Here is a 26984-nt window from a genome sequence, read left to right on the forward strand (position 1 = left end):
TCCTGCCATGACCATCCCAGTCCCCTGACTTGAAACCCATAGAAAACCTGTGGGTTGAACTGAAGAGGAGAGTCCACCAACGTGGACATCGAAATTTGAAGGATCTGGAGAGATTCTGTATGGAGGAATGGTCTCAGATCCCTTGCCATGTATTCTCCAACCTCATCAGGCATTATAGGAGAAGACTCAGAGCTGTTATCTTGACAAAGGGAGGTAGTACAGGTATTGACTAAAAGGTGCCAATAATTGTTATTTACATATAATTGTAAACCTATATTTAACAAATATATTTTTTATAAACCTGTGTTTTGTTTACAATTGTTTCCTATCCATGAGAGCAGAATATTTTTGTTAATTTTTTTAACAAAAGTTTAAATAAAGACAATTGTTCACAGACTTCTTTACTCATATTTACCAAGGGTGCCAATATTAGTGGAGGGGACTGTATATACAGACCTCTGTACAAAGTTCTTTAAAAAACACCAGCATTTGAGCCCCTCCTGAATGAAAATATCGAATATTTAACCAAAAACAGTTCAGTGCTGTACTTCCAGAAGATATTGAAACATTAGCAGTAGACTAAACTGATGAAAGCAATTACAAAATAAAAAAAATACAACTTTAACAAATGTTTCTTTTTATATGATAAAAATTTTATTCTTAATCTTTCTCAGAGTACGAAACATTATTTTCTGTTATTCTGCCTTTTTAAAAAAATATATATATATATTTTTATAAGGTTTAAGGCAAAGATCTATTTAATGTTGTAAAGGTGTCCACATAAAACAGTCAATCAGCTAAGAAATGTCATACAGCAATTACATCTAGATTCATTTTTGGTGTGCATTGACATTGACTAAGAACAGGCTTGAACAGATACTAACTAGGAGCAGACTTCTTCTGTTTGTACCAGTGTGGCCATAAATATCAGTGTTCTGACTTCCACTTTGGGCTTTATAGCACAACACTTCATGAAATGTCCACACCTTCCACAGAACAGAGTCCCTCTGTGCATTTTTATGTCATCTTCACTCCTCCATCCATCAGCTCACTCTACTGTCCACCCTTATCTGTAAATAGGACACAAAAACCAGCATATGACTGTGTGTGGGTTTTTTTTTTATATACACATTTGGTGGACAAATCAGTAGGCAGGGCACCTGGGACATGTCCGGGCTATTTAATTTCTCTCGTAGTTACCTGCATAAGCAACCTGCCAAGTCCATTACATCCTAAACAAACTTCATATCTTACTGTCTACTCCTGCCCGCATGAGAGCAAAAATACTTTTTTGCTGGGTCCCATAGGATCCAAGTCCTGATACATACCCTTTACACAGTCCATGATTCATTAGTGACTGGAGTTCTGGCTCTTTTCCATGAGTCAGATCATTTTAATTATTCCTTTTTTCTAAACCAGACAAGGTTTGGAATATTTTGTTGAGTGTCTGCCTTTCTGGTGGCCAAAATTGCTCCATGAAAGCTTATCCCTATCTTTTAATGGCCTAAACAAAATATTATTTGGCATTGTGTTTTACAAAATCTATTTAAATAATTGTAAATGATCACCTCCCCTATTACACTTGACTACATACAGCAGTTCAACAAGCAGCAGTTCAGCTGTCATACTGCAGCCTCATATACACAGCTGAGGGTCAAAAACGCCACAACAGCAGCAAGTTGTTTTCATGGAACAATTTTAAATTACACAACACTGCAAGACTTACAACATTGCCTACATTAAAAAAAGGGGAAATAAAGAGGAAAAAATCTTATATATGCAGGTAGACTCTTGGTGTTCATCTAAAAGGGCTGCCTTGTTCATGAACAGGTTGAGCTCTGGCCAGCCATAGCAACTATTTATAATAGACTAATTAGTATACACAGATGCCAAGGAACATGAACGGATGTGAAAACATTGACAATTGAGCAAAAATACTACAGTGCAGAAACCACAGAAACGCAGTCACCTCACATTTAAACGCTTGTTGAGCCAAAAAGAAGAAGCTAGTGAAGGAAATTATAGACTGCCTTTCAGCAGATTCCACCCCAAACTGTGTTAGTGTCATGATCTCCCCTGCAGATGGCACTGCGGTGCACGACGTGCATGGAGAGCCGGAGGGCGCGAACCAGAGCAAGCACATGCTCGCGGATTACGTAGGAACTATCCGGACATTGTTTACAATGGACACGTGCGGTTGTTTTGTTCAATGCTTTGAATCTAGTCTCATGTTTAGTACCTCGATTATAGCTTTTCCAGTTTAGACCGCGATCCCTGTTTGTTAAGTTCATTAAGTTCATGAAAGACATTCATCTGCAATTGAGTCCGGCTCGTAACAGTTAGGACAAGCTTGTTTCCCAAAAAGGCAGAATTATCAAAGGGACAATTTATCTGAGTCTCAGCAATATGTGTATAATAACACCTAAATTGACATTCACACAGTTATAACTGTTTCATTTTGATCACTAGAATAGATTACATGCTGCACAGACAGAGTTAAACATGAATCTGTGCTATAAACAGGCCGTACAGTATTTCCCAGTTTTTTTGTGGTTGCTGCGGGCAAAACTTGCAACTTGTTTTGCCCTAGAGGGACTGTATCGAGTCCACGCTTATTATCAGAACATAAGCATACAAGTGAATACCTTTAGGGACAAACTTGAGTGAGCTGCTGAATATTCAGAATCGGGACAGTCCATGCTTGGGTCCATCGTTCAGAAACTCATGACCCAGGCCATTATTGCACTTCCCACAGCGAATCTACAACATATTGCACAATTCAAATACATAAGTAGTTAGACAGCTTTATGGAGGGAAAAAAAGTATTATTTTTTAAATAGAGCTGTATGGTTAATGTCACTACCAAACAATGGAAGTTTATAGCGATCAAATAGCACTGCCTTAAAATAATTACATTTACCTTTAATGATATTGTTAAACTATGTTAGCAACTGCACAAACAATTTAATAGAACATAAGAACATATATGCATTTAAAACGATGATTATATAAATAAAATGATTGAAGGTTGAAAACTTCTAGAACCGTTTTCAGCTATGAAATTTACTTCTATAAACCTCAGTAAACCTAGCATATGTGCCATGATTTTGACATGATGCTTATTATTGTGTTGGTCCTTTAAAAACTCAAATGAATACAGTTCAAATGTAATACATAACCAACATAATTCTACTTTTGGAAGACCAAGTATAATAATACCAGATCACTATAGATGGCACCGAGTGAGTTCATTAGACTGAGTGTGAGTAAACAGTTTTACCTTCAGTGCACCAGGTCTCTCCTCCTGTTTGGAGACACTATCCTTGTGGATAGTTGTAGTGAAGGCAGGCCAGGGAGAGGAGTGCTTATACTTTGATGTGCTGGAGAACAGCTCATAGCCACACTTTACACAAACATAGATACCTACACAAGAGAGTAAATAGCTTGTGACACACTTGTCACACTAGGCATGTGGAGGCAGAACTAGGATATATATACAGTATCTCACAAAAGTGAGTACACCCCTCACATTTTTGTAAATATTTGATTATATCTTTTCATGTGACAACACTGAAGAAATGACACTTTGCTACAGTGTAAAGTAGTGAGTGTACAGCTTGTGTAACAGTGTAAATTTGCTGTCCCCTCAAAATAACTCAACACACAGCCATCAATGTCTAAACCACTGGCAACAAAAGTGAATACACCCCTAAGTGAAAATGTCTAAATTTTGTCCACTTTGTAAGAGCAAACATACAGAAAAAAATCTGCATTGAAGGGTGAGTGATCCTCTCTGCAAATCGTTTTATTGAATATCCTTAAACAAATTATTTAAATACTAATTTAATACCTTGTAATAGCCATTTTAATGTCATTCTTTTTGAAAATGCACATTCAAACACATTAATGGATATTTATTATGGTACACAGGTTACTGAGCTAAGACTGAAAAGATTTGGTCAATGTTATAATATTTGCAACATACAGTTGTGCTTGAAAGTTTGTGAAGCCTTTAGTATATTCTGCCTAAATATAACCTAAAACATTATCAGATTTTCAAACAAGTAGACAAAGAGAACCCAATTAAACAAATGAGACAAAAATATTATACTTGGTCATTTATTTATTGAGGAAAATGATCCAATTTTACATATCTGTGAGTGGCGAAAATATGTGAAGCTTTGCTTTCAGTACCTGGTGTGACCCCCTTGTGCAGCAATAACTGCAACTAAACGTTTCCAGTAACTGTTGATCAGTCCTGCACATCGGCCAGCCCTCAGTACAGAGCAGCTTCAATTCTGGGTTGTTGGTGGGTTTCCTCACATAAACTGTTTGCTTCAGGTGTTTCCACGACATTTCTATTGGATTAAGGTCAGGATTTTGACTGGCCATTCCAAAACATTAACTTTATTCTTCTTTAATCATTCTTAGATAGATTGACTAGTGTGCTTAGGGTTGTTGTGTTGCTGCATGACCCACTTTCTCTTGAGATTCCTGATATTTTCCTTTAGAATTCACTGGTATACTTCAGAATTCATTGTTCCATCAATGATGGCAAAGTGTCCTTGCCAAACCATGACACTACCAGTACTATGTTTCACAGATGACATAAGGTTCTTATGCTGGAATGCAGTGTTTTCCTTTCTCCAAACATAACGTGTCATATTTAAACCAAAAATTACGTTTTCGTCTAATCAGTCCACAAAACATTTTTCCAATAGCCTTCTGGCTTGTCCATGTGATTGTTAGCAAACTTCAGAAGGGCAGTAATGTTCTTTTTGGAGAGCAGTGACTTTCTCCTTGCAACCCTGCCATGCACACCATTGTTGTTCAGTGTTCTTCTGATTGTGAACTCATGAACATTAACATCAGCCAATGTCAAAGAGGCCTTTAGCTGCTTAGAAGTTACCCTGGGTTCCTTTGTGACCTTGTGGACTATTACACTATCTTGGTCTTGGACTGATCTTTATTGGTAAACCACTCCTGGGGAGGGTAACAATGGTCTTTCCTCCAACTGGACACAATCTCTCTGACTGTGTATTGGAGTCCAAACTCTTTAGAGACAATTTTGTAACTTTTTCCAGCCTGATTAGAAATCCTCAGAAATCTCCTTTGTTCATGCCATGATACACTTCCACAAACATGTTTTGTGAAGATCAGACTTTGATAGATCCCTGTTCTTTAAATAAAACAAGGTGCTCATACATGATTGTCATGCCACTGAATGAAACCACCTGACTAATTTCACCTTCAAATTAACTGCTAATCCTATAGACTCGCATACTTTCGCCACTCACAGATATGTAATATTTGATCATTTTCCTTAACAAATAAGTGGCCAAGTATAATATTTATGTCTCATTTGTTTAATTGGGTTCTCTTTGTCTACTCTTAGGACCTGTGTGAAAATCCGATGACGTTTAAGTCATATTTATGCAGCAATATAGAAATTTACGCAGAGATATAGAAATTTCAAGCACCACTGTAACTCAATATTGTTGCTAATTTCCCACTTGTTATTCTGCTCTGAAACCATGTGCAACAAATTTTCAATATATTTGGTCAAGATTAAAAGCTATTTTCAAACCCAGGTGTGGTCAGAAATCCGGTTTGTGGTGCACCTGAACACAGTGGTCTGGGATTCATTTCAGACAGAGGATTGATGAAGCCCAAAAGCACCATGTACTTCCAGAGCTATGCCCTGTGGTTTTTTCAAGAGAGAAATGTGACTCATTAGTCCTTTACATAAATGAGTTCCATTTACTCGAATTCTATTTTTTTTCAGGGCTTGTTTTCCCCTTCGGTGATTAAAGTGCGCTTGTGGTCATCATTCTCTAATGCGGCAAAAAAATTTTTTTTTCGGTTTTCAAATATAATTAGCCAACTGATAACTAATTCCCAACAAGGCTAAGGGAAAGTGGCATACGCACTTTTTTGACCCATTGACTATAACAGCTGTGCGCGTGGACTATGTGTGGACCATGATAATCTCACAAGGCTGGGTGCTGAGTAAGATTATTTCATGACCGTGTCATGTTACTTTAATCTCATGTTTACAACCGCAAGATGTGGTCTGCAAATGAAATGTAATACCGTCTACAGCGTGAAGAAGACATTTACACTCGGGTGACTACATCTCAAGAAAAAAAAAAAAACGTTCGGTTGAAACGCTTGACCTGAATCTGAACTTAAACGCCAATAAAGCAAATAAATTAAGTTGTAAATAATACAAGTTAAATATTAAAAAGAACCATAAAGAGGTGCTGTTATTGTCGCTTATTTGACTAAGATTTCAATTGTAGTCATCACTAAACAAATAATTCACAGTTTGAGTGAACACTGTGTGTAAAAACCAACAACAACAACAAACAAAAAATCATGTTCTTCCCCTAGCAAGCCCAGAACTGATCATGGGAACAGCCTCAACCATTCTGGCTAAGTCTGAGAGCTGAAGATTGGAACTGTCCAGTTTTGAACTGTCCAGTTTTGGCGAGCCTGGTGTGCATTGTAGCCTCAGATTCCTGTCCTTGCCTGACAGGAGCAGAACCTGCAGTGGCCTTCTGCTGTTGTAGTCCATCTGCCTCAAAGTCTGACGTGTTGTGTGTTCTGAGATGGTTTTTCCACTCACCACAGTTGTAAACAGTGGTTATCTGAGTTACCGTAGCCCTCCTGTCAGCTGAAACCAGTCTGTCCATTCGCTTCTGAAAATCTCTTATAATCAACTGCCTACTGTTCGCTGAAATTCTTTTTCAACACCACTATGTGTAAACTCTAGAGACTATTGTGTGTGAACATCCCAGGAAATCAGTAACTTCTGAAATACTGAAACCAACCCCTTAGGCATCAACAAACATGCCAGTGAGATCTGATGTTTGATGCAAACATTCCCTGAAGCTCTTGACCTCTATCTACATGTTTTATGCATTGTGCTGTTGCCACATGCTTGACTGTTTAGATAATTGCTTGAATGAGCAGGTGTACAGGTGTTCCTATTAAAGTGGCTGGTATAGAATACGTCATAATGCCATACTTCTGAATGCTAAATTTTCTTTAGTAAACAAGTGCAGTAGTATAAAGTCTACTTTGTGCTTACTTTTCACTTTTTATATTATTTTTTTTTTAAAGATTTACTGTGCTACACTTTACATACTGATATGTTGGAACATTCAAATATCCCTCCAGGAATAAAGAAAAATAAATGTTTATATTATCTTAAATCATTGTTTTCTGTAGGTGTAGTGGCAATGAAGGTGACCTCTCACACAGTATGTGTCTTCTTAAGTGAGTAAATGATTAATCTATATAAAGACAATAAGAAAAGTGGAAAGAGATTAGAGTCAGTTCAGAACTGTTAGATAGGGGGTGGGGGCACGTTTTAATTCAACTTCTAAGATGAGCACTTATTACACAATGCACTTAAGTTACAAAACAGCGGTTGTGTAACTTGCCTTCTAGTTTTCATCAGCCTACTGAAGTGAATTGGCATGCGCAATTACTACAGATGCATCTCATAAAAATTTAATATCATGGAAAAGTTTTTTTTTTTCTGTAATTTAATTTAAAAAAGTGGAACTTTCATATATTGTAGATTCATTATACATAAAGTTAAATATTTCAAGCCTTTTTTTGTTTTAATGTTAATAACAGCTCATGGAAATGAGATACTAGAAAAAATCCAGTATCTCAAAAATTTTAGAATAAAGAATTTATAATACAGCAATGTCAACATGAGAAGAGCTATAATCAGATAATTAACACAAAACACCTTTTAACTAATTGGCACCCTGTCCAGGGTGTGCCCGATGCTCCCTGGGATAGGCTCCAGGTTCCCTGTGACCCTGAAAAGGATAAACGGTATAGACGATGGATGGATGGACCTTTTTACTAAAAACACTGTTGCTCAGTGGTCCAAAGTCCTCTTTTCAGATGAAAGTAAATGTTGCATTACATTTGAAATCAAGGTCCCAGAGTCTGGAGGAAGAATGGAGAGGCACAGAATCCAAGTTGCTTGAAGTCCAGTGTGAAGTTTCTACAGTCAGTGATGATATAGGGTGCCATGTCATCTGCTGGTGTTGGTCCACTGTGTTTTCTCAAGTCAAGAGTCAATGCAGTGACTAGCAGGAGATTTTAGAGCACTTCATGTTTCCATCTGCTGACAAGCTTTTTGGAGATGCTGATTTCCTTTTCCAGCAGGACTTGGCACCTGGCCACAGTGACAAAACTACTAGTAATTGGTTTGCTGACCGTGATATTACTGTAATTGGCCAACCAACTCGCCTGACCTGAACCCCATAGAGACCCAAGACCCAAAATACAGACGAGCTGAAGGCCGATATCAAAGCAACCTGGGCTTCCAGAACACCTCAGCAGTGCCACAGGCTGATTGCCTCCATGCCACGCCGCACTTATGCAGTAATTCATGCAAAAGGATTAAATCCCTGACCAAGTATCGAGTGCATAAATTAACATACTTTTCAGAAGGTCGACATTTCTGTATTATAAATTCTTTATTCTAATATTTTTAGATACTGGATTTTGGATTTCCATAAGCTGTAAGCCATAATCATCAAGATTCAAACAAAAAAAGGCTTGACATATTTCACTTTAGGTGTAATGAATCTACAATATATGAAAGTTCCACTTTTTGAATTAAATTACAGGGGGGAAATGAACTTTTCCACGATATTGTAATCAGTAGGCTGATGAAAACTAGAGGGTAAATTACACAACCGCTGTTTTGTAACTTAAGCGCATTGTGTAATAAGTGCTCATCTTAGAAGTTGAATTAAAACGCATATCTTGTCTCGAAAGAAAGGAATAGTTTACCACACTCATGCGACTGGAAGTTACAGAGGCGCGTCTTTAAACTTGTCATGCAGGTAAAAACCTGTTTCTTGTTTCAGCATGAATGTTGCAGATCCACGACGAGAACTTACCCGGTTCGTAGTGATCTTTAAAGATCTCTCCTCCTTTAAATGAACAAAAAGCCATGTCCACAGAACACTGCTGCGCGGTACGTCTCAGGACGAAACTTCTCTGGTCAAAAACAGACTCACGTGATCTGAGGCTTGCTCGGCTGCTCTCCTCGTTTTGACGGTGTGTCGGTACCACGTGACCACTTTTGGCGCAACAGTGCAGCAGTGCTGATTCTCAATTTAACCACACGATGGCAGCATTTCTTAAAACACTACAGGTGAATAAGGGTTTTTTCCCTTGGGTACTGTAAATATCACAATCCATCTTGGCCAGTTGATTGCTGTTTGTTGTTTTTTTTTACTGGAATATTTTCCAAAAAAAGTTTTTTATTTATTCATGCATATTCGTCTAATTAAATATGCACCAATATGCATTTTTGGTTTTGCAAAAGTCTACTCTTTTAATGTTAGTTAGTGGTGTTAATAAGGTTTATAAAAGAAACTGTCAAACTGTTATGTATGCCACAACGACACATATTAAATAGACGTAGGCCCTCTATCAGGAAACAAACTTTTCAGTGTTTGTACTACTAAGTGGGCGGAGCTTAGACCTTTCTCAATGCTGCAGAGAAATCCTTAACGTGTTTGACGTATAGGTATGAACTTATTTTGAAACATATAACTTACATAACTTATTTTAAAACCTCAAGAATGCATTGGGATGCACCAGGGACTGTATATACATATATACAGTATATTCCTACCAGTGTCCCTGGTGTTGCATTCATGTGTGTGTGTGTGTGTGTGTGTGTGTGTGTGTGTGTGTATACATGTATACAGTATATTCCTACCAGTGTCCCTGGTGTTACATTCCTGTGTGTGTATATACTGTAAATATATACAGTATATTCCTACCAGTGTCCTTGGTGCTGCATTCCTGTGTGTATATACATATTTACAGTATATTCCTACCAGTGTCCTTGGTGCTGCAATCCTGTGTGTATATACATATTTACAGTATATTCCTACAAGTATCACTGGTGCTGCATTCCTATGTGTGTATATACATATATACAGTATATTCCTACCAGTTTCCTTGGTGCTGCATTCCTGTGTGTATATACATATTTACAGTATATTCCTACCAGTGTCCCTGGTGCATCCCAGTGCATTCCTGTGTCTTGTTATATATTTTATTTATGCTGTAAATTATATGTTTCAAAATAAGTTAATGCAGATCACGTTAAGTACTTCTACAAAACGTACAAAATAATAATTGGTGTGAATGAACAGCATTTATGACAGCTTCCTGGTGGCCCACTTGTGCTTAGCTCACCCTTTAATAATTTAGGTTTTCAGTTATATCAAACTGTAATCAGGGATTACAGAGCAACATATTGATGTTCACCCTTAAAATAAAAACAACAACAACAAGAAGCCAGTTATGAGAAATTTTTACTGGAATTTTTTTTTTTTAAATAACTATTTAAATTAGAATACAAGAACCAACAATAAAGCCATAAATCCACCGTTCAATTTAGATAGTTGTAGCCTAATGCAACTGTATCCACAGTCACATTTCTACATGTGTAAAATTTGGAATAAAGGTAACAGGTACAGTTTGTGTCCAGGCTGATTTCACTGTGCAGTGTGGATTCAGTGCTGCGAGTCGGCTGTTGTGAGATTATATAAGAGATTATATAGCATTGCGGTCCTGAGCCAGATTATACCGGACTCTGTAGTCTATACTGCAGCAGCGGGAGCGCGTGAACAAACCGGAGGGCTCAGCTCACTAACATTAGCCTACAACTAATCCGGATTAGAAAACGCTACTGCTAATAAAACGGAACGGAGCGAGATGGGACACTTTACACTTTTTGTGCGTGCATCCTGACCAAAACAGGAAGTAAATAAAGAGCTCGCGATTGCCCGAATAGTCGCTAGGTAACGTCTTCTAGGACAGTCTCGTCGAGGGGAAACGTGCGCGCGATCTGAAACCGGACGTTTCTCGCTTTGTGATTAACACTGACTTAAAGCCAAGTGATGAACTGACTCCTGTAGCGGTTCAACGAGCCTAACTGAACTCAAATGAACACTGAATAAAGTGTGTTTATTTCCTCACTGAATTTGAATGCGCGTGCGCTCGCGTGCACAAGGATGCTACAGCAGAGGACCCCTGCGCTCTAAACGACTTCAGGAATACGCTGTCCTCCTGCTTCTTCTGACACCTGTGAAGATTATTTACGCCTCTCGCCCGACGTGATGGTGACATTCAGGTGAGTTCATCAGAAAAGTCTGTGTAGAATTGGTGTAACCTACTGAAGAACTAATTATTGACATTGAACTAAGTCAAAAGCTTACATGGAGAATGTGCAACATTATTGCATTGCATTTCTTTAGGCTATTCTTTAACATAATGTGAGCGTGTATAGACTAGGAGAATCCCTTAGTGTAAATGAAGGGTATAATAAGAAGAAAAGTATTTTTTGTGAATGACTCTCATTGTAACAGTAGCCTATGTATAGGCTATCTCTTTTAAAGATGAATAATTAGCTGTATAGATGAGTTTAACAGATCTACAGTGGGTTTGGAAGGTATCCAGACCCCTTTATTGTGTTACAGATGACATTTAAAATGGATTGCATTTACTTTTTCACCATTAATCTCCACACACTAATCCATAATGACGAGGCAAAATCATGTTTTTAGAAAAAATAGCAAATTTATTCAAACCCACTGTATAGAAATAATGAGGTAAGGCACACATTGCTTATCTTTAGGGACTCATGTTCCATTCATGTCCCTTTTAATTTCAATGCAAACACTCTACTGTACAGTATATAAATATATATATGGTAGTTTTCAATAGTACCCTAGTTTTCAAAGCTAAAATCACATGAATATATAATAACATTGTCTTGTATAGTAAAACACAACTGCCACTGAATCTACAGTCTGTCTGTGTTTGAAAGAAATCAGTGACAGTTGTGTCTTATATACTAAGCACACTTTGTCTAATCAAAGTGCAATTTACACAAAAAGCCAGGAAACAGAACCTCAACCTCAAGTTTACCTCCAGTATAGCAATGATGCCCCATGGGCATGATGGTTTAATGTGGTTAGCACATTTGCCTTGAACCTCTGGGGTTGGGTATTTGAATCCCGCCGCTACCTTGTGTGCACAGAGTTTGCATGTTCTCCCCATTTTTGTGGGTTTCCTCCCCCAGTTCAAAGACATATGCTTTAGGCTAATTGGCATTTCCAAATTGCCTATAGTGTGTGGATGTGTGTGCAGTTGTGCCCTACAATGGGTTTGCACCCCATCCATGGCTTCCCCTGCCTTATACCCTGAGTTCCCCAGGATAGGCTCCAGGCTCCCCCTCAACCCTGTGTAGGATAAGTGGTATGGAAAATGGATGGAATGCCCCATGTCATTCTTATTCTGCCGTTGATGATATAATGCCCTAATATTGTAATATCATTGTTGAACTACTGATAAATTAATTTCACTGCTCCCATTACAAACTTTACACTGGAAACTGTGACTCTTAATGCTGTCCTCTAGCAACCTCATTCTTGCTGTTCAGTGATTAGATCCTCAGATCTGCTTATGATCCACTGACAGAAATACAGGTCCACCTCCTGCACGTCACTCTATCCTCAATCAACCTGTCCCTATATAACATTACCCCATAGCCTATTATCCTGCTCTGCTATTAAGAACCTTAGATGGTAAAGGAAGCTGCTGTTGTTGATATGCTGAATCAGAACAACCAGATAGAGCAGCATGCATGTACTTATTATGTGTATTATATTGACTTTATTTGGCATTATTTCGTGAAGTACAGTCATACACAGGTTGAATCATAAATATATACAGGCTGGGCAAATCAGGAAGTACTAATATACCTAAATAAACAGTTGAAACTACACAATGAACGTTGAGCCATTTCAAAGAAACAAAGGCACAAATGGAACTTTATATGCACATGTTGACTGACTAATAAGACACATGTTTACTTTCATAGCACAGGTGCTATGAAAAACGTGGGATGTGGAATGGTGTAGATGTAGGAGTAGTTAGTAACATGACAGCAAGCAGATGTACTGTAGTAACACACATAAGCACTTAATGTAACCCCATTTTGCCCTAGCTCTGTGCCAGTCAGCCCCCAGGGGAGGGAATAGGATAGGTAAGAAGTAAAACTTGATGGCACATGCTTTTATAGGAAACAATCAATGACAGGGTGGAGTGATATGGCTCAACACAAAGCAGAGTTACTGAGTCCAGCCTGAGGTTGATGATTTTTTTTATATATATATAACAATAGTACATCCTGAAATGTTTTATTTTTCTTATACCACGGTAATTTAACAACAATTACTTCTTTTTTTTAGTAAAGAATGAAATGCTATACGAAACATATATGTGTGTGTGTGTGTGTGTGTGTGTGTGTGTGTGTGTGTGAGCGGAAATACCGGTAAGTATTTGAACGCTTCTGTTATTGTAATTCAATATACTTCCAGTGCATATGCACTTCAAATTTACACACGTAACATCTTTCAACATTGTACTTATAAATATTAACAAAAAAAGTATGTATTCATGAGCATAAAATAGATATGTTAAAAAAATCAAACTGAGGGAAAAAAGTATTTTGACACCTAAAAACCCCATTTTTATACATTCTTGCAAGTTTATTAAAAGCTGTATATAAAAATATATATACAAGACACATATTACTGATCTCTAGAGACTCACGTTCTGTTCGTATCTCTTTGATTTTCCATGTAAACACTCTACTGTGGAATTTTTTATAACCAAATGTAACAGCACCAATGATAGTAATAAAAATACAAAGAATGGGGTGAAGTGAGGGTGGAGCAGATTTCTTTCGAAAACAGGCTTGTAGATTCATGCAGCTGACTGATTCATATCAGTAACAGTCATGTCTAAAAGCAGATTAACTAAGCAAACAAAATGGCAGGCAAAATAACCGTTTTTGGTTTGAACAAAAAAAAAGATTACAACTTTTCTGTTTATCATGTATGGTATTTTGAGGAAACACTGCATGAACCCAGTACAGTATTTCAGACTTAAACACCTCAACTTAACAACATTAGTACTTTGCTGCAAAGTCGTTGTCGACAGTTACAGCTTTGAGACATTCACAGTATGAAGTAGTTAGGTTTATGCAGCATTGTGGTTCAAATTTAGCCCATTCCTTTTGGCAAATTGTCTGAGAATTGAACCCTTCCCATTATAAATTGTCCCTAATTGTGGAACTGTGCAAAATCTTGAGCATTGCATTTGGACCTAAGTTCTAACTATAATGAACAAGAATGGGCACAATGTTTACATGTACCTTGTAAGGTGCTCTAGAGATCATTTTTTGCTCTAAGGAGCTAGGCCCATCCTGAGCTGAGATATTGAGGTTTCCGTAAACAGCTCTGTAATCTAAATTTGGCCGTAGTAGTTAAACCAAGTAAAAAATAAATAAATAAAACAGCTTGTGCTTTTGCAATGCCAATACATAGAGATAATCAAAAAAAAAAAATTAGGAAAATTAAAAATGGTCAATCAGCCTGTATTGGACCACTTGAGATGGAATGACACATTTAGAACTTGATTTATTTTTATGTAACCTTCACATAAAAATGTATATTGAATATATATGAATACATACTTGTTTCTTCATATTTGTGAGTATGAGTCAAAACATTGTTTGTAAATTTGACATGGATATATATTAAATATTTTAAATCATTTACTGTACGTTATATCTATATATCACCCTCCCACCACCACCACCACCTTTTTTTTATAATCAGACATATAATGGAGCTTGTTCTGACCTGAAGACTTTCCTCAGAACAGTTTTACCTCAGTACTTGGTTTGTTATTCCAGTTATTATTAAGCTTAGGTTATGTTGGGCATCTGCCCTATACTGTGCATAGTTTCCTGTGAATTAGCTGTTACTGTACAAACAATAGGATATTAGAATGAGTACATTAATATACATTTAGGATTTACCTTTCAGTCAGCACTACTGTCTGAGCTGTTATGAAAATTAATCAGCACTTTCTGACCAGTCACAACTGAGAATTCAAAGGTGTTGTGGTGTGTTATTTTACTCTACAGATTTTGCCTTAATACATTTGTATAGTAAAAACAATGATGCATTCAACTGTTTAGAAGTGAAGCAGTACAAGTGTAGTCAGCAGATATGGTATGCTGATTGGGTTAATCAGCAGATTAGGTTGCTGAATTCATTTGTTTAATTTATTAATGGCCTAGAAAATGTTGCACAGTCAGTATAGTCAACTTATTCTGCTTAGTGCTGGAGTAATTAAGGAAAATGCTCTTACACGGTCAAACTGAGATACAGCACTAAAACACAGCCAAATGAATTTGAGCCGTCTGCACTTGTACAGGGCCTGTATACCCGCCGGGTTTAAAACGGAGATTTTTTATAGCATTTTCTGGATAGAGATGAGAAAGCTAAGTCCACATAAGGTGGTGGAGCAAGGTTCAGCTACACTATACTGTCTAGCCTAATAGAAAACTGTTAATGAAGTGCAGCTGTAGGCTGCACAAGACTGTCTGGCACAGGGGTGTCCAATCTTATCTGCAAAGGGCACAGTGTGGGTGCAGGTTTTCATTCCAATCAGGCAAGAGCTACACCTGATGCAACCTGTTTAATAAGTTGATCTTGGCTTTCAATAGATTCAGATGTGGTTTCTGCTTGGCTAGAATGAATACCTGCACCCACACCGGCCTTTTCCAGATAAGATTGGACACCCCTGGTGTGACACAAGATTGCACAAGATTGGCTGTGGTGTAAAATATATTCAGTTACAAAGTTCTGATGTAGGATTCCATAGTTCAATAGGTCATGGCAATGACTAGACAAAAGATATTCAGTGTAAGATCTATGCAAAATATTCAGTGTAAAATCGATGATGCTTTCTTTGAAGTTTTACCATGTTTTCAGTAAAGAACAATATAGACCTTTGGATTTGGATTTGAGCGAGCACAGAGAGACACCAGTTAATTTCTGTGACATCATGGTGTCTTTACAATCAACTGAGAGTCATTGGCATTCACATTTGGGCTGCACTGATATTGATTTAAATGTTGTATTTGAAATGTTGTAACTGGCCTGCCAGCCCTATTAACTCAGCTCTTTACCATGTAAACAATGATTTTTATTATTTGATTATTCTACTGCTACCAAAAGGTAATAGTGACTTAGCTTCAAATTCTATTCTTACTATTAAACTAAGAAAGAATTGTCTTCAACACAGTGTATGTATTTCCACTGTTGTGTGTTATCTGTGAATTTGTCCCATTGGCCTCAATAGGCTTGTTACTTACACTTCTAAGCTTTCAGAAAATGAAATGCCAAATATAAACCTTCCGGACTCAGCAGCTCAGAGCCATGATCTCTTTAAACCTATAAAGCATCGTATAGCCGATTACTGCTAGTGGTGGAGTCTGCATATGCTGGTTTAAACCTGTAGTTCTGTCCTATTTCCTCCGACAGAATCTAGGTTAAAAACATACAGTAACACTGGCTCACAAAAAGTATGTGCACACACATACATAGACGCATACAGTTGGACACTTTAGACTGGCACTTTTAGAGATCTTCCCACTTTTTTTCTCTCTCCATTCTAGTTTGATTTACATATTTTACTTTAGATTGAATGTCAGACTGAACAGAAGGACCTTTCCGTCATCCAAATGAGGTCCCATGAGGCTAAAGTAAATAATTCACCGACAACCTTTCTGTACAAGTTTGTGCAAACGTGGCAATAATTGTTCATCAGTAGTTTGATGAAAAATATGCTGGTAGATAGAATTGATGGAATGATTCCAAAACATAATATGACATGACATGTATTGAGTGACTACTATATGTTTGTTCTGTTTCTTTTTAGCTGTGCTTTTGCTATTGGTGGAGAGAATGACCTTGTCTAGAGACTACAGTTCCAGCTCTATGGCCACCATTTCAGCATCAGCCCAACACATGCATAAACACTAACTGCAATCATGGAAGACAGTGAGCTCTTCTTGGACCCTGATGAGAAGGGTCCCACCGTCTCCTTCTCCAAAAAGAAACCACATGGCAGAGGGAGCAACCAGCCAGCTCTCCACTATTCTGCTTTCCACTTTCCACTCTCTTCTTCCACCCCCAGTGCCCTTGGTGAGCTCTCAACCATGACCCTTGGAAGCACCGCACCTCCCTCCTCCATGAGCTGCATCATCAAATCCTCTTCAGCTTCCTCCAATAAAGAGTCTAAAGAGTCTTCCTTGCTAAGGCTCAATCCCATGCTCAGCCTTGTTGAGTCTCTCTCCATGGAGATCTCACAAAGAGAATCTGAATTCTGCCTCTCCAACTCTGACTCCAAGCTCCATATGCATCCTTGGAAACAACTGGGCCAGACGCCCAAGATCCAGGATGCAGAACCCTTGCCCAGGACGGTGCCATCTTCTCCCACAGAGTCCCGTCCAAACCTGATAAGCTCTGGAAGCTTGCTGATGGCAGAACTGGAGGACACGCGCCGTAAATTGTCTGAGGCCATGCAGGAGCCATTTAGTAAGCTCAGCAAGATTATTGGGGAGGACAGTGGCAGCCCTAAGTCACCGAAAGGTGACTCACCTGCCTCCCAAAGTGGTGCTGCAGGAGATATATCAATTCGGAGTGAGGTTGGAGCTGGAGGATGGGACAAAGAAAATGGGAGTCAAACTGAAGTGTGTGAAACCCCACTACGGAAGCTCAGAAAAGACCTGACACCAAGCTTTACTTCTGAGATGTGCTGCAAGCTAGGCAGCGAGAGCAGTCGCTATGAGATCTGCACTTACGGTGATGTCATGCAAGTGCTGGAAATTCAGGAGCATTCAGAGGTCAAAAACCCGGAGCAGAAGGGTGTCAAAGCACCATCTGCCATATATACCACCTCCTCAGACCCAGGCAGATGGCTGGTATGTGTGGGTTTGCTGGCTTACAGCTTCTTTGTGCTACCACTGTCTTCCTATGTGACAGGACTGTCCCTAGGACTGGCGTGTGGATTCATGCTGGGTCTGACAGTGGTAATGATGCTAGCACCACAGCGACCTGCTGCCACTGAGATGCCAGTCTCTTCCCCCACTGACAACCTGCCGATGGAGGCCATAGGCACAGCGCTGAGAGAGACAGCAAAGAGAGAGCTTCAGGTCAGGTCTGCATGCAGATCAACCCAAGATTCGTTTGCAGTAGTCAGGATTCAGTGACTCTGGATAACCTTACTCTATATCCAACTTCAGCTATTTAGTTGCTCACGTATTGACGTTATAGTCCCAGTAATGCTTATGTTTGCACTACCTAGGACTTTTTTACTCATGCAACCACACACACACACACACACACACACACACACACACACACACACACACACACACACGCACACACACCACACAGACAAACCACTGAAACAGATGTTAGCAGTTAATCTGGATTAATGCACCTATCCACAAGAGAAAATCTTACAGAACACATCTGCTTTGTATCATACCCCCTCAGTATATTCTTAATTTAATTATACTTTATTTATCTATGCGTGAGAGTTGCTGTGCTAGTAAAACAGCAAAACTTTGATATAGAAGCAATATCTCAGAATAGATAGATGGTTTGCAGAGAGGCATTGAAAATGTATCAGTCCTCACTTTGTTTGACTTTGTTTTGGAGCTTCTTTGAGAAAATGAAATAGTAAAATAGTAGAACAATGACTACATGAGGCAGAGAGATGAGTTTTCAGGAATTAATTAGATCAGCTTGCTGCACAGGAGAAACTTTACAAAATGAAGCTTTAGGAAAAGGCAGATCCTACAAGACTGTTTTTGGTCCTGGGAATGAAATGATAGGGTTTGTATTCACTATTGATTCAGAACTCCAACAATTCGGTACAGACCTGTTAATTATATGTTAAATATTATCCAAGAGCAGCAGATGTAATAAATCAATGTTCTCTGGGATGCACTGCAGGGCTGGATGAATGAGATGTACAGCTATGACCCAGAGACATATCACCTCTCTCTGTGCCACTCTGTCTATGTCACTTTGGATGGATGTAATCTACGCCTGGCATACCCACGCATCAACATCCCACGGCAAGCCACCTTCACTGAGCCTACCCATGATGCTACATTTGTGCGCTCACGATGTTTCCAGCTATCCAATAGCAAGGTCAGGTACAGCCCAACCATGTGTCTTTATGTCTTGTGGCATAGCTTTTGGGATTTTTTTTTGTTGGTATCTCTTTATTGTGCACTAATTGTTCCCATGTACCTCATTTGTGCTAATAGTGCTGTGAGTATTATGAGCAACAATAGCAGGCTCCCAATAAAAATGTAATTTTGCATTGAAATATATATTTTTCCTCAGAGTGGATAGGAAAGAAAATATTCTACAGTCAAACTAAACTAACAAACTCTGAAAAGTACCTAACTCAATTTACTTGACTTGCCGTTGTTCTCCCTTTGACAGGTGTCTCTGCTGCCAGCAATCTTGGCGAAAAAAAGAGTCTGGAATAGGAAATATCCCATCTGCATTATGCTGGCTGAAGAAGAGCAGTGTGTAGAAGAAGAGCATGTCAGTGAGGCAGCAGAGGCAAAGAGTGAGAGAGAAGAAAAACTCAAACAGGTGGAGATGGAAGCAGACCAGACCACCACTCTGTACCTGTTTGGGCGTACAGGGAGAGAGAAAGAGGAGTGGTACCAGCACTTCCTTTTAGCTTCAAAAACCAAGATCTGCAGGAAAGAGTCAAAACCAGGTGCAGAATTGATACAGACATGAAGCTGCTGCCAACCAAAATCACAATATATAGATTTCATGATATATAGATTCAGATTGATTGGTCCAAATTCACTTCCAGTTGAAAAGCCCAAAGCAAGAAAGCAAGTTTGTCATGAATGTTGCAGCCAATGCAATAATATATATATATGTATAGCAATAAATTTCCATGTTTTCACTTTCTATTTCTCCAGAGGTGTGTAGTGCTGGAGACTCCAGTCAGGGCAGCAGTGATGACCTAGCCTTGATGCTGGGTCTAAGGGAGCTGGCTGGCTCAGTGAGAGAGAAGATTCTGCTGGACTACAACTCCTATATGGCCCACTTCATCACGCCAGAGAGCTGTAGCCTCACGCCCAGCCCCTGTCATAGTGAGCCAGGCAGCCCTATTGACACAAAGAGGGTGAGCAATCCAGAAAACCCTTGTCAGAACTTAAACACCCAGAGAACTACATTTGCAGACCACTTTAATATGAACACTGTACACCTGCTCATTCATGAAATTGTCCAGCCAGCCAATGGCCGTATTGGTTTAAGCTGACAGCAAGGTTACGTTAACTAAAATAACCGCTCTTTATAACCGTGGTGAGAAGAAAAGCAATTCAAAATGCACAATACCTTAAGACAGTTAGGCTACAACGGCAGAAAACCACACCAGACTCCCCACCAGCCCCCTTTGCACAGTATAAGGATTGATTTTTTAAATAAGAAGCAATGTTTAGGCACTTTCTATAACCTTTTAAGCATTAACATACCCCTCAGTTTTACCTTGACCAAAATCTCACCTCTAACCATTAAACAATGTAATCAAATTATCTGATAGTAATGTCCCCATGGATTGCTCCTGGTGGTTGCAAGCTTGTGTTCTTCTTTTCTCCTGGTTGCAGTTCTCCAGTGATCCAGTAGCAGGGTGCAGAGATCTGGCCTGGATTAATGCCGTGATTGGGAGGATCTTCTGGGATTTCTTGCAGGAGAAGTACTGGGCTGACCAGGTGGCCCACAAGATCCAGAAAAAGCTGAGCAAGATTAGGGTAAGAAAGTAAAGCTGAAGGCATGATGAAGAGAACCTAACAAGGTAAATGGTAACAAATAACTATACCCTTATAAAGATTAAAAGGATTCATTCATTGTAGTGTCTTCTTCCATACTAGTTCATTGTAAGCACAAGTTACGTAAGTTATCCATTTGAACACAAGCCTAATGCTTTTGTCTTTTCAGGTTGAGGCTAATAACAGTTGTCTGTTTGTTCCTGAACTGTAATAACCCTGTCTAAGATGGACAAACTCTACCCACTACTTCTTAGACTGGTGGATGGAACAAGCTCTCTCTCTCTCTCTCTCTCTCTCTCTCTCCCTCTCTCTCTCTCTCTCTCTCTCTTGCTTTCTCTCCATAAAACTGCTCATGACAGTCCATATTAGAGTTGAGGCACAAAATATTTTGTAGTGTAGTGATGAATCAGCTGCCTGAAGCCATAAAGAAAGATGGGCTTGAGAATGAGATACTTACAAGATTAAGGATGAAACCTGGTCCAGGTTGTGTTGGATGAACCTATCCTACTGGGCTTGAATACACTCTGGATGGGGCTACCATTTACATTTTCTCATTTGGCTGAGACTTTTAACCAAAGCAGCTTACAGCTGAGACAGGATATAACTAGTGGTTGTAGTTGATGGTTAATAGTCTTGCTCAAGGATCCAACAATCCAATCAGTAGCCCACAGCTACAGAGCCACTACCATGCACACACAAACACACATTCATACCTCAATATAGAGTAGCCAATTTAGGAGGTGGCAGAAACCCACTGATACATACATGGTGATAACCCTTAAACCAGACGTAGACGGGAACCAAAAACTCAGGATTGACACAGAAGGAGTGTGGAGCTGTGCCACTGATGCCAGGCCTTATTGCCCTGACACTTTACTGATTCAAAGTTGCCACTGTTGCATTTATCTTTCAAGCTGAATGATGTGCAGATCCATAAGTATTCAGACAGTGACACAATTCATTATTTTTCCTCTGTACACCACAACAGTGATGCTGCAAAACTGATAGGATTGCGCTGCACAGTACAGATGGATAACAACCGAAAACATACCGCGAAAACAACCCAAGGGCTTCTTAAGGCAAAGAAATTAAATATTCTTAAATGCCAAATGACCTCAACCCAATTGAGCATGCTTTTCACTTACTGAAGACAAAACTGAAGGCCCACAAACAAGCAACAAATGAAGGCGGCTGCAGTAAAGACCTAGCAATGAATCTCAAGGGCGGGAACTCGGTGTTTGGTGATGTCCATGGATCCCAGACTTCAAGGCAGTCATTGACTGCAAAGGATTTGCATCCAAGTATTAAAAAATAATCCTAATAGTTATGATTGTTAACTTTTGAGCCTGTGAAAATGGAGGGACTCTGTAACAAATGGCTGTAATTCCTTTAAAAAAACCCCAATATTTTTGTTAAACACCTTGAGTTAAAGCTGAAAGTCTACACTTCAATCATGTCTTGATTGCTTCATTTCAAATCCATTGTGGTGGTGTACAGAGGCACAATTACGGAAATTGTGTCACTGTCCAAATACTTATGGACCTGCTGTAATTCTTACTTTGAAGGCCTTTTTTTTTATTTGTACAGAAAAGGCATGTGGCGATTATCTGTAAGTTATTTGTGAAATTTTATGTCATTAAGATTAATGTTATTAAATTTTTTGTTTTTTTGTCCCAGTTGCCATACTTCATGAATGAGTTGACTCTAGCTGAACTGGACTTGGGCACATGCATGCCACAAGTGTTGAGTACCTCCAGACCTTCAGTGGATCACAGAGGTGAGGCAAACACACACACACACACACACACACTTAAACGGACTGACAAATCCACATTGCCCAGACCATTTACTTTAAAAGTGGGCGTGTTGTACTTCAAACCCAACTTTCGACTTCCTCTGTGTGTGTGTCATAAGCACGATATTATCATGTTATTTAATATATTAGTGTTGATGCAGTTTGTATGATGTTGACTCTGTACTGAAGTGAAGCAGGGAAAACATTTTGACATTCTTGTGTTTATTAGCGTATATAGGTCAAGCAAGACAGAACACATAGGATTCAACAAGTAGGATGCAACTAAAATATAGATGATTAGAATCCCCATGAAATCTGTATTTATTAGAAAATAACATTATAGCAGCAAAGTAAGTGTATGTGTGTTTGTGTGTGTGTGCAGGCCTGTGGCTGGAGCTGGAAGTGTTGTATACTGGATCTCTGCACATGACTCTGGAGACTAAGATGAATCTGTGCAAGCTCGGCCGAGAGAGCTGCTCTGAGGCTTACAGCATCACTGAGCCCAGCAGAATTGTGGGGTATGAGGAAGAGTGTGTGCGTGTGTGTGTGTGTGTGTGTGTACTGTCTGCACTCCTGCAATGAGCTTTGGCAGTGATAAATGATGGCTCGATAACGAGGCTCACTGCTGGAAGATATCTTTCTGCTTTCCACGCTTCCAGCATGTTTCCGCTTTCCAGATTTAAACTGTACAGATTGTTTCAAAAATTGTACTAATACTGACCTTTTTTAGTAAATTCTTATAATCTTTGAAGGTTAGAAAAATGAAGAACATTTAATAACATTGCTGCTGCACCCTTCTACACTGCAAGGATTAGGCCCAACTATTCCTAACTTGTCTACTTAATGTTACTTATTATTACATAATATTAATAGTTATGAGATATAAAAATGTTAATATGCACATAAAAGAATGAAATCTCTATTCTCAAAGAATAGTTTTAGCTGACTAGCATGCTTGCTGTTATGTGATCCTTGCTCTGTCCAGCATGACAGTATACAAAACAGAGCCAAGAGAACCCAGCTAGTCAGTTAACGTTAGCTAGCTAAAACACTAAACAAACCAAAATATTACAGCTGGATTTTAGTTTTAGGATTTGTTATATAAAAGGAGTATTTTGTTTACTCCATCCTAGCTAGGTATTGTAAGTTGACGAGCTAACACTGGCACTGTGCAGCTGGAAGACATTTTTACCCCAACTGACCCAAATGATTACTTTGAGTTTTACATTGTATGGTTAGTAGAAACTCTCCTGACATTAATGTGCACATGTGTGTGTGTGTGTGTGTGTGTGTGTGTGTGTTAGCACAAGGCCCAGGGTGTGTATTATTGCAGACAGTGATGAAGAGTCATCCAGCGCAGGCTCATCTGATGAAGAGGAGGTGATTCCCTCGGAGCCCCAAGGCCCTCTGGCAGATAAGAATATACACTCTGGGACTGAGGGGTAATATTCCTCTCATGGCCTTAGAACTACAAATTATTCTTTCTTATCATAACCATTCTAACTAGAAATGTCAGTCACACTTTGATCTCTGCCTCTCTAGGCATGGTGGAAGCAGCACAAGTAGGAAAATTCTGCGTTTTGTGGACAAGATTGCTAAATCAAAGTATTTCCAGAAAGCCACAGAAAATGAGTACATCAAAAAGAAAATCACAGAAGTATCCAACACTCCCCTGCTGCTTAGCGTAGAAGTGCTGGAACTCTCAGGAACTCTAGCTGTCAACATCCCACCACCCCCTACTGACCGAATATGGTACTGAGAGTCCTCCACTTAAAATGATTTAAAAAAAAATTTATAATACAACCCCAATTCCAAAAAAAAGTTGGGACGCTGTGTAAGACATAAATAAATGTAAATAAAAACAGAACGCAATAATTTGCAAATCTCATAAACCCATATATTTATTCACAATAGAACATAGAAAACATATCACATGTTTAAACTGAGGAAATGTACCATTTTAAGGAAAAAATAAGGTAATTTTGAATTTAATGGCCGCAACACGTCTAAAAAAATTTGAGACAGGTCAACAAAAGGCTGGAAAAGTTCAGCATTGATGGTGCCTTTCCAGATGTGTAAGCTGCGCATTCCATAGGCACTAATGCACCCCCATACCAGCAGAGATGCAGGCTTTTGAACTGAGCACTGATAAAAAGATAGATGGCCAGAATTGGGGTTGTAAACTAAAACATTTTACCTGTTTTTAATTGTGTGTGTATGTGTGAATATATACATGTGTAGGTACAGTTTCCGTGTTCCGCCAAGGCTAGATCTGCGAGTGAAGCCCATGCTGGGTGAAAGAGAGGTCACATTCACTCATGTCACTGAGTGGATAGAGAGGAAACTGCAGTGTGAATTTCAGGTCAGTTCACAAATCCATGCCTAAACACACTGACAATATATGTATCCTTCGCCCTCCCATACATCATGCGACATTTATTTACTCCAAAGTCGAAAAACAATATCTCAGAATATCATATGTGCAGTTTTACTAGTTGAATATATATTTTTAAATATATTGAATTAAATGTGAGTCAGTGTTAGCCATTGTACAGATTTCTAACCAGTATTATATCTCGGTCATATACAGAAAATTTTTGTAATGCCCAACATGGATGACCTGTACCTGCCTCTTATGTCTTCTGGGATGGACAATATTGACATGTCCCAGAATTTCTCAGGGGAAAGCCAGGATCAACAGGAGTGCCGGAGCTCAGAATGAGACATGGACGCAAAGGACATAGAAGTGAAAATGTGCTAGATGTAACATGTGTGTGCCATATTTACAATATTCCAGGCACATACCAGGAGGAATTGCTGAAGCTGTGCTTGAACTACAAACAGTTCTGATGGAAAATGGCTGATTGTGTGTGGGAAAATATGAGCCATGTTGCAAACAGAGGCCCCTGAATTTCTACGGAAAACATATACTAATCAAATGTATAAGATACTGCTGAATGCAGAGTCCTGAGCTTTCCGAAAATAGCATTTGACCATAAATTGACAGTGTAATAATGTAGACACCAGAGCTGGGAATAAAAGAAAGAATATTACTGTCTGTGTCACATAGCTAACATCCTGTCATATTTGTTTCCTTTTTGACAGATTACCATAGCATTGATTCTGTATTTTTTCCCTAAAATATACAGTATCTCACATAAGTGAGTACACCCCTCACATTTTTGTAAATATTTATATCTTTTCATGTGACAACACTGAAGAAATGACACTTTGCTACAATGTAAAGTAGTGAGTGTACAGCTTATGTAACAGTGTAAATTTGCTGTCCCCTCAAAATAACTCAGCACACAGCCATTAATGTCTAAACCGCTAGCAACAAAAGTGAGTACACCCCTAAGTGAAAATGTCTAAATTGGGCCCAGTTAGCCATTTTCCCTCCCCAGTGTCATGTGACTTGTTAGTGTTACAAGGTCTCAGGTGTGAATGGGGAGCTGGTGTGTTAAATTTGGTGTCATCGCTATCACACTACCTCATACTAATCACTGGAAGTTCAAAATGGCACCTCATGGCAAAGAACTCTCTGAGGATCTGAAAAAAGAATGGTTGCTCTACATAAAGATGGCCTAGGCTATAAGAAGATTGCCAAGACCCTGACACTGAGCTGCAGCACAGTGGCCAAGACCATACAGCGGTTTAACAGGACAGGTTCCACTCAGAACAGGCCTCGCCATGGTCGACCAAAGAAGATGAGTGCACGTGCTCAGCATCATATCCAGAGGTTGTCTGTGGGAAATAGACGTATGAGTGCTGCCAGCATTGCTGCAGAGGTTGAAGGCATGGGGGGTCAGCCTGTCAGTGCTCAGACCATACGCTGCATCAAATTGGTCTGCATCGCTGTTGTCCTAGAAGGAAGCCTCTTCTAAAGATGATGCGGAAGAAAGCCCGCAAGCAGTTTTCTGAAGACAAGCAGACTAAGGACATGGATTACTGGAACCATGTCCTGTGGTCTGATGAGACCAAGATAAACTTATTTGGTTCAGATGGTGTCAAGCGTATTTGGTGGTGTACAAAGACAAGTGTGTCTTACCTACAGGCAAGCCTGGTGGTGGGAGTGTCATGGTCTGGGGCGGCATGAGTGCTGCCGGCACTGGGGAGCTACAGTTCATTGAGGGAACCATGAATGCCAACATGTACAGTGACATACTGAAGCTGAGACTTGGCCGCAGGGCAGTATTCCAGCATGATAACACACCTCCAAGACGACCACTGCCTTGCTAAAGAAGCTGAGGGTGAAGGTGATGGACTGGCCAAGCATGTCTCCAGACCTAAACCCTATTGAGCATCTGTGGGGCATCCTCAAACGGAAGGTGGAGGAGCACAAGGTCTCCAACATCCACCCGCTCCGTGATGTCATTATGGAGGAGTGGAAGA

At 39.3% G+C, this 26984-nt stretch overlaps 2 protein-coding genes across 5 annotated transcripts; one reads left to right on the top strand and one right to left on the bottom strand.

The window, feature by feature from the left end:
- Positions 1–631: 631 nt before the first annotated feature.
- Positions 632–9032, bottom strand: msrb1a (methionine sulfoxide reductase B1a; the record flags this gene model as incomplete). The annotated part of the gene is given in 4 exon segments (NM_001200569.1): positions 632–1070; positions 2646–2760; positions 3281–3423; positions 8937–9032. Coding segments are annotated over 4 exon segments (330 nt in total). The 3' UTR covers positions 632–1053.
- A 1524-nt stretch (positions 9033–10556) lies between these two features.
- On the top strand, positions 10557–25760 carry LOC108258986 (testis-expressed protein 2). 4 transcript variants are annotated; one of them, XM_017458089.3, is made up of 12 exons: positions 10561–11191; positions 16861–18136; positions 18945–19145; positions 19446–19731; positions 19946–20151; positions 20636–20779; positions 22475–22574; positions 22975–23110; positions 23897–24034; positions 24135–24344; positions 24834–24954; positions 25264–25760. In XM_017458089.3, the coding sequence occupies exons 2-12, from the start codon at positions 16973–16975 to the stop codon at positions 25312–25314; spliced, it is 2757 nt and encodes a 918-aa protein (XP_017313578.1). In that variant the 5' UTR covers positions 10561–11191; positions 16861–16972; the 3' UTR covers positions 25315–25760. The 4 variants fall into 4 exon arrangements, 3 of the variants coding, with proteins under 3 accessions (XP_017313578.1, XP_017313559.1, XP_053530739.1); XM_017458070.3 differs by having other exon boundaries at positions 10563–11191; positions 25183–25760; XM_053674764.1 differs by lacking the exon at positions 10561–11191 and adding an exon at positions 13158–13212 and having other exon boundaries at positions 25183–25760.
- The last annotated feature ends 1224 nt before the right edge of the window (positions 25761–26984 follow it).

Source organism: Ictalurus punctatus, chromosome 2, assembly GCF_001660625.3.
Source record: "Ictalurus punctatus breed USDA103 chromosome 2, Coco_2.0, whole genome shotgun sequence".
Taxonomy (NCBI): Eukaryota; Metazoa; Chordata; class Actinopteri; order Siluriformes; family Ictaluridae; genus Ictalurus; species Ictalurus punctatus.